At 57.9% G+C, this 7,192-nt stretch overlaps 1 protein-coding gene across 1 annotated transcript; it reads right to left on the bottom strand.

The window, feature by feature from the left end:
• Positions 1-1,240: 1,240 nt before the first annotated feature.
• LOC113941077 (zinc finger protein 777-like) lies at positions 1,241-6,514 on the bottom strand (the record flags this gene model as incomplete). Its single annotated transcript, XM_027632237.1, has 4 exons — positions 1,241-3,346; positions 4,308-4,418; positions 4,651-4,764; positions 6,373-6,514. Coding segments are annotated over 4 exons (1,281 nt in total), but the record flags the coding sequence as incomplete, so codon positions are not given.
• Between the last annotated feature and the right edge of the window lie 678 nt (positions 6,515-7,192).

Raw genomic sequence — 7,192 nt, forward strand, 5'->3', positions numbered from 1 at the left:
GAGGGTGTCACTGCCTGGAGTCTGTACATCCCAGTGCAAGTGGGGAGTCTGGGATCCAGGGCAGCTACTGGGTGGAGGGAGTGCCCGATCCTGGCTCTGGGAGGCTCCAAGTTGTCCCTGTGGAGATCCAGGTGTTTTTATCAGGTGTGTTTATTCCCATGAGTGGATCTTCATCGTGATCAGCCAGAGCGGGATCGGGATGTATCCATGGAGTGCCGTGTCCTGTCCCCCAGGCTCAGGCCCTGTGTGTAGCTGTGTTTATACACACACAGCACACGTGTGCAATGTAGAGGGACATCCGTGTGTCCTCATGGAGTCTCCGTGTGCTCGGAGCTGTGCTCGGCCCACCACCAGCCCAGATCCCACAGGATGCTCTTCCCTGACCTCTCCCCTTTTCCCTCCTCCTCTTCCTCCCCACCACTGCGTGTGGGGCAGCCCCACCCCATCCCATCTGGGGGTTCTGGAGTGTGGGGGATCCTTGCTCTGGGGTCACTCACTCCAGCTCTGCGGGTACCTGGCATGGATTGGGATGGGAGGGGATCCAGCCTGGCCAAAGCCAAAGCCAGGGATGTGTGGGCCACAAGTGCCACATCCCCACAGTGGCTCCAACCCACGGGCTGCCCTGTCCACCTCCCACGTGTGGTCCCAAGCCAGAACAACCCCTTGGGCATTGCTGGAGCTCTGGGAGGCTCCGGTGGGTTTCTGCCAGGGAGACCTGGGAGAGGGGAACATCCCCCTGTGCTGGGCTCTGGCAGGAAGAGACACTGGGCTGTGGGGGAGCTCCTGGGAAGGGCAAAGGACCCTGTGCATGGCACCAGCCAGGGCACCCTTTAAGGTCCCTTCCAACCCAAACCATTGTGGGATTCCACAATCCCAGCTCCGAAGCAGCCACAGCCACCTGCGCTTCTCCTGGCACAGGATATCCCGGCTCTATCCCACTGCAGAGGGATGAGGGAAGTGACCCCTCATCCATCCACAGCCCTATCTGTGCGTGGCACAGGCTGGCTCATGGATCATAACCCCAAAATCTGCTTCCAGCAGAGGAAGAGGTAAAAACACGAATCCCAAATGCTGGACACAGCACCTGTTTGCCAGGCTTGGCTCCACGGATGCTCAGCTTGGCTTGTGCCCTTCACCTGTCCCACAGATTACCTGGAAAAGCTCCCAAACAACAGCCAGGAGCAGGGCGAGGGAGCTGCAGGAATCGGCAAGGGGCTGCCACGGCTCATCCCACACGGAATTCAGAGTGGAAACACTGTATTGACAGACTTTACAAAAGTTGTTACAAAACACGGTCACGAACCAGCAGCTGACGATACACAGCGAAGAGACACCACGTACAGGCACCTCGGAACAACACCAACAGCTCCAGAAGTCAACCAATATTTACACAAACGGCTGGAAAACTCTGGGCGTTTATCGCATAACATGGAAGTGTTTTAGAGCAACTGTGAAATATAGTGTCACACCTTTCCTTGTAGTATTATCATCATCATAATAATTAATAATAATAATAATAGTTCATAATAATAATAATAATAATAATAATATACTACTTCTAGGTTAACTAAAAACCAAACAGCTCTTTACAGGGGTTAGGAGAAGCTGCTTTCACTCGTCTGACTTACCTGAGTGAGACCAAACCCAGTTAAAAAACAGTAATAAAATCACCTTCAGTGACAGGAGTCCGTGTGTCAGCCCAGCAGCGCCGTCCCCTCGGGCCAGAGGGAAACCACAGCCTGGCTGGTGCCAGAGACACCCTTCCAAAGAAGGGAGGCGTGATCCCACCACGCCTCCAAACGCTGCCCTTCCCGACTCCTCCTGCTCCAATGTCCTCAGCCCCTTCTCCTGCACCTGCTTTCTCTCACCTTGCTCTTTGCCGCGCTCTCCTCTCCGCTCTCCCGCCTTCCACAAACCCCGTGTCGTGCCCTAACCCACCTCTCTGCCTCGCCTCTCCTCCCTTCCTCCCAATCCCGGCCTCGCAGCCTCTCGGGACACGGCGGCACGACGGGGAGCGGGCGACCAGCTGCCTGGGAATGGCACCTTCCTTCCCTCCTCCCTCCTCGCGCTTCCAGCCTTGCAGTGAAACGAGTGGAAAAAAGAAAGCGAAAGCTTGTCACTCCTGAATATGCACAAAGATAGGTGGGGGAACACCTGCTAAATACGGGCCCCGGAGAATCGCTCGGGATTATTCTCTACAGGCAAAATCCAACCCTGCGCGGGGGCCGCCGCCGCGGCGGGAGAGCCACGGGACCCCGCGGGGCCGCAGAGGTGCCTGGGCCGGCCGGTCAGAGTTTGTAAGAGGAATTCCTTGGATGCTTCACCAAAGCTTTTGTAGCATGACCACATGGATTAGCTGCGATACAAGTCACCCGCCATCATGCTGCGCCGTCACGGTCACCGCGAGCCCTCCTGCCCCGGCCCCACCTCGGCTACTGCGTAGTCTCTTTTTTCACGCAGAAATGCTTGGTTTGGGTCCCCGACGACTCCAGGCCCAGCTGCGAATCCTCCGTGGGCCGCGGGTTGCGGGAGTGGATTTTCTGGTGGCAATTCAGGGACTCTTTGTAGCGGAAGTGCTTCCCGCAGACGGGGCACTGGTAGGGGGTCTCCCCGGTGTGCACCCGCCAGTGCTTGAGCAGGTGATCCCGGCGGATGAAGCTCTTCCCGCACTCCGTGCACTGGTAGGGCCTCTCGCCGGTGTGGATGCGCTGGTGGCGGATGGCTTTGGAGAGGTCTCGGAAGTCCTTCCCGCAGTAGGTGCACGTCAGCGGCCCGTCGCCCTTCCCCGTGTGCAGCTTCTGGTGCAGGATAAGACTCACTTCCAGGCTGAAGCTCTCCTTGCACTGGGAGCAGGTGTAAGGCCTCTCCACCATGTTGTTCACCTGGTGCCTGACGAGGCCGTACTTGAAGCCGGAGCCCTTGTCGCCGTCGGGGCGCTTGGACGGTTTGGAGCGGGAGGAGCCCTGGCCCTTGGGCTTGGATTTCTGCCAGAGGCCCTCGCCGCGCTCCAGGGACGTGCAGGCCTCCTCCCTGGCGTGTGCCTTCTGGTGGGTGGCAAAGAGCTGCTTGTCCAGGAAGCTCTCCCCGCACTCGCAGCAGATGTAGGGCCCCTTTTCCGCGGCTCCTTCCTCGGGAGGATCCTTCTTGGCCAAGTCCTTCCTGCGGCGCACGGAGCGCCTCAGCCCGTTGCCCGCTGCCGTTCGCTGCTGCGGGTCCGACCCGCTCTGGCTCTTGCTGCTCGACTGCATCTCCTCCTCTGGGCTGGAAAAAACCTCTTCCCACTTCCCTGCCAACGACTTGGGAAGCTCCAGGCTCTCGGGGCCTTCCTCGTCGCAGGGCTGTTCGTCTGGCAGAGCAGAGCACTCGTCATTTGCGGAGACAAGAACCGGGTCGTTATTTACACCACAATTCCCCCGGGGCACGGGTGGGCTCTGCTGTGCACACCCAGCTCAGTGCCTGGCACTGCTGTCCCGGGACACAGGCAAGGCCAAAGGGATTTGACTTGGAATCACAGAATTGTTAAGGCTGGAAAAGCCCTCGGAGACCATCGAATCCAACTGGTTCCCCAGCAGTGCCAGGGCCACCACTGACCCGTGTCCCCAGGTGCCACATCCACATGGCTTTGAAATCCCTCCAGGGATGGGGACTCCACTCCTGCCCTGGGCAGCCTGTTCCAATGCCTGACAATCCTCTGGGGTGAGAAATTTTCCCAGTATCCAACCTGACCCTTCCTTGGTGCAACTTGAGGCCGTTCCCTCTCTTCCTGTCCCTTGTTCCCTGGGAGCACAGCCTGACCTTCCCCCGGTTCCCCCCTCCTGTCAGGGAGTTGTAGAGAGTGAGAAGGTTCCCCTGAGCCTCCTTTTCTCCAGGCTGAGCCCCCCCCACCAGCTCCCTCAGCCACTCCTGGTGCTCCAGACCCTTCCCTAGCTCCATTTCCTTCCCTGGACATGCTCCAGCACCTTCCTGCCCTCAAATATGTTATAATACGATATATATAATCTAGCTATATATAGCTGGCCAAAGGGAAAAAGTGGGTTCCTCAGCAGGAGGTGTAAAAAGACAGGTCTGGTGGTTTAGGATAAAGGCAAAAAAAATTGTGGAAAGGGGAGTAAAATCTCTTTTCCTCATGGGTTTGGACAGTGCCTGGGGCCGAAGGATCTCCCATGGTATAAACAGTGACTCAAAGTAACTATTAACACTGAAATTCTGAAAAAGCATCATCCAGAACAGCTGAGCTGCTCCTGGGAATGAGAAGCAAAAGCACATCCAGACAAGGGACACTTCCCAAAGCAGGTCAGTGCACTCACATGTACCGGGGACCTCCATGCTCTCCTCTTCCTCAGAGCCCTCGTGGCTCTCAGCCAGAGTCTCCTCATATTTACCCCACGAGCTCTCGTCGGGCCCAGGGAAGAAAAACTCTGCACGAGAGAAAACAACAGGAGTTACACTCCCACCTCCCAACTGCTTCAGAGGATTCCGGCAGAGATGGATGCACCGGGTGGGGGACAACTGGGAAAGTCCCCATGTACCCGGGGACAGAGAGGACAAACCCACCCCACATCTGCTTCCACCTCCCCACCTGGAAGGACTTAAAAGTCACCCACGAATCGGATCTCAACCCCAGAGAGTCCCAGGGATCTCGTGGCTCACCGGTGCTGGGGTCTGTGGGGGTTTCCCCTGCCTCGGACTCCTCCTGCTCCTCGGCGTTGGGATCCTCTCCCTGCTCAATCCGGGACAGCATGTCAGGCTTGGAAATGGCAGCATCTGCACAGAAAGAGAGGGTCAGGATGTTTCCCCCGCCCTCGTGGGAGAGGAACTCAGACCTTCGCCCACTGACCTTCCTTCGCTGGGGAACGGAAAGAGAGAGGCTTAGGAAGGTGCTCCCACCCGTGTGCACCTCTCACCTTGTGTGGGCCCTGGACTGAGCGATGCAGGAGCACACTCTGCTCAGGTGAGGAGCAACTCCCAGCCTGCAGTGTGAGGAGGAGAATAAGAAAATGCATCTGCACTCACCTCCAGGCTTCCTGTCTTCTCCTCCCTAAGATCCATTGCAATGGGGACTTCAGCTCGGGGACAGCACCAGAGCTGTCAGCAGTGCCCTCCCCGTGTGGTTCCCTCCAGCCAGGACCGCTCCTCCCACTCCTCCAAGCCACAGGCTGCCCATGGATTTTGGGAAAGGGGACAATCACCTTCTCTCCTCGAGCAGAGAGCGGAAAACTTCATTTCCAGACACGTGTGAGTCTCTGGGGATTAAATTCCACCCCTGCTCTGGTGGATCTGTTGGCCTTATACCAGAGCCAAACCCCTAGACCTTGTTTCTCAAAGGAAACCTTTGGATAAAGCACAGACACATTTTTCCATGCTCCAGGCTCAGATGCCCAGATCCCCTTCATTGGGACCATTATGTTCCCGTGCCTCAGGAACAGGACACAGGATGGGTTTGTAAACAGGAGAATGGGGGGCGGTGTTTACCCCTCACCTTCTTCCCTGGTGCACAGGGACTGCACAAGATCTCTGTTCAAAGAAATAAAGGAAGGAGGGAGGGGAAAATTCAGGACAAAAGGCCTGGATTGGGCAGAGCTGGATGGAGGGAGGTGGGTGAGCCTGCCCTTGGCACATGGAAGTGCCTGAGTGCCAGGGATGGTGTCTGTGCTCCCACCCACTGTCCAGCCAAGGCAAGGTCATTTCTGAGAACATGTTGTGAAGGCAACATGTTCCCCAGAGGGAATTCCCGCAGCCAGGACTGGCAGGAGCGAGTGGAGTGCATTCCTTCAGCTGGGAATGCTGTGCCCTGAGCTGCTGAGGGGAAAGCAGAAGGCAGAGCTCGGCCTCGCCTGCAGATTCTCCCCAGCTCTGCCCCAGCAGCAGATCGAGCAGGACTCACTCCCTGGGGCCAGACAGAGCGCCCAGGCAGCGCTGGCAAACCTCTTCCTCACGGAAGGGCCACGGAAAGGGCTGGAAGGACCCTCAGAGGCAGGGCACAGGGCACCCCTCTGCTGCCCAAAGGGGCCAGCAGGCTGATGCACCCAGAGCAGTGGATCTGTGGACCTTGGCATGACAAAGGAACTCCCCTATTCCTCAGCTTTGCCTGGACTGAGCGTCCTCTCACTTCCCCACCTCCTCCTCCTCCTCACAACCCAGGTGCTCTCCTGGCCACAGGGGCCACCAGGGACATCTTTCCACCCATCCCGTGAGCTGGTGAGGGCTGAACTCATTGCCAGGGCTGTGCAACACCTTCCCAAACCAGCACAGCATCCCCCTCCCCGCTCCTGCCGGACACGGCGCTGCTCCCATCCCTCCACCAGTTCCCAGGAAAAGCTGGTGCCCCAGAGAGCACCAGGGGGCTCAGGGCAGACCCCAGCCCGTGGTTACCCATGGAGATGACGGCCTCGTAGTTGCCTTTCATGATGTGCCTGTACAGCTCCTTCTGCCACTCGTTCAGGCTCTTCCACTCCTCCTCCGAGAAGCTGAACGAAGCGTCGTTGAAGGCCACGGGGACCTGCAGGGGGAAGCATCAGGGGGGTTTGTTTCTTGTTTAAGGAAACACCTGGCGGTGTTTTCTCACTCGGTTTTCTCCTTCAAGCTCCTCAAGCGTCGCACAGGACAGTCCCAGGCAGGAGCACTCGGTCCTTCCCACGCGCCTCATCCCCCAAGGGACACCACAGGGACTTCCCCTGTCCCCTTCTGTCACCTCCCCCCCTGCTCAGGCTCCTCGTGCCTTCACAGGCTCTTTTTCACCTCATTTTCGACACAATTCGGCTGCTCATCACCCCTGGTGTTCCCAAACCCCCCAGGCACACGGGGCTGAGCCACACAATTCCACATGACCCGAGCACAGCTCCCCCCTGAGGAGTCTGTGACCTCCCCAGCACATTTCAGGAGGATCACACGTACATAATGAGAGTGTAATTAACACAACTCTGTAATTAACACAACGAGAGGTCTGTAATTAACACAGTGGGACCTGTGCTGGTGCTTCTCTCCCAGTGCCGAAGGGAAGGCCCTGCTGTGGGGGAACTGCTGCCCAGCACTGCAGCTGCCCCAAAATGGGACGGGAGAGCAGGGATATGGGGCTGAGAGCACTGGGTATGGGGGCTGGGAGTGCAGGGCATGAGGCTGGGAGAGTAGGATATGGGCCTGGGAGTGAAGGGATATGGGGCTGGGAGTGCAGGGATATGGGGCTGGGAGTGCA

Source organism: Corapipo altera, unplaced genomic scaffold (genome assembly GCF_003945725.1).
Source record: "Corapipo altera isolate COAL_440 unplaced genomic scaffold, ASM394572v1 55103, whole genome shotgun sequence".
NCBI lineage: Eukaryota > Metazoa > Chordata > Aves > Passeriformes > Pipridae > Corapipo > Corapipo altera.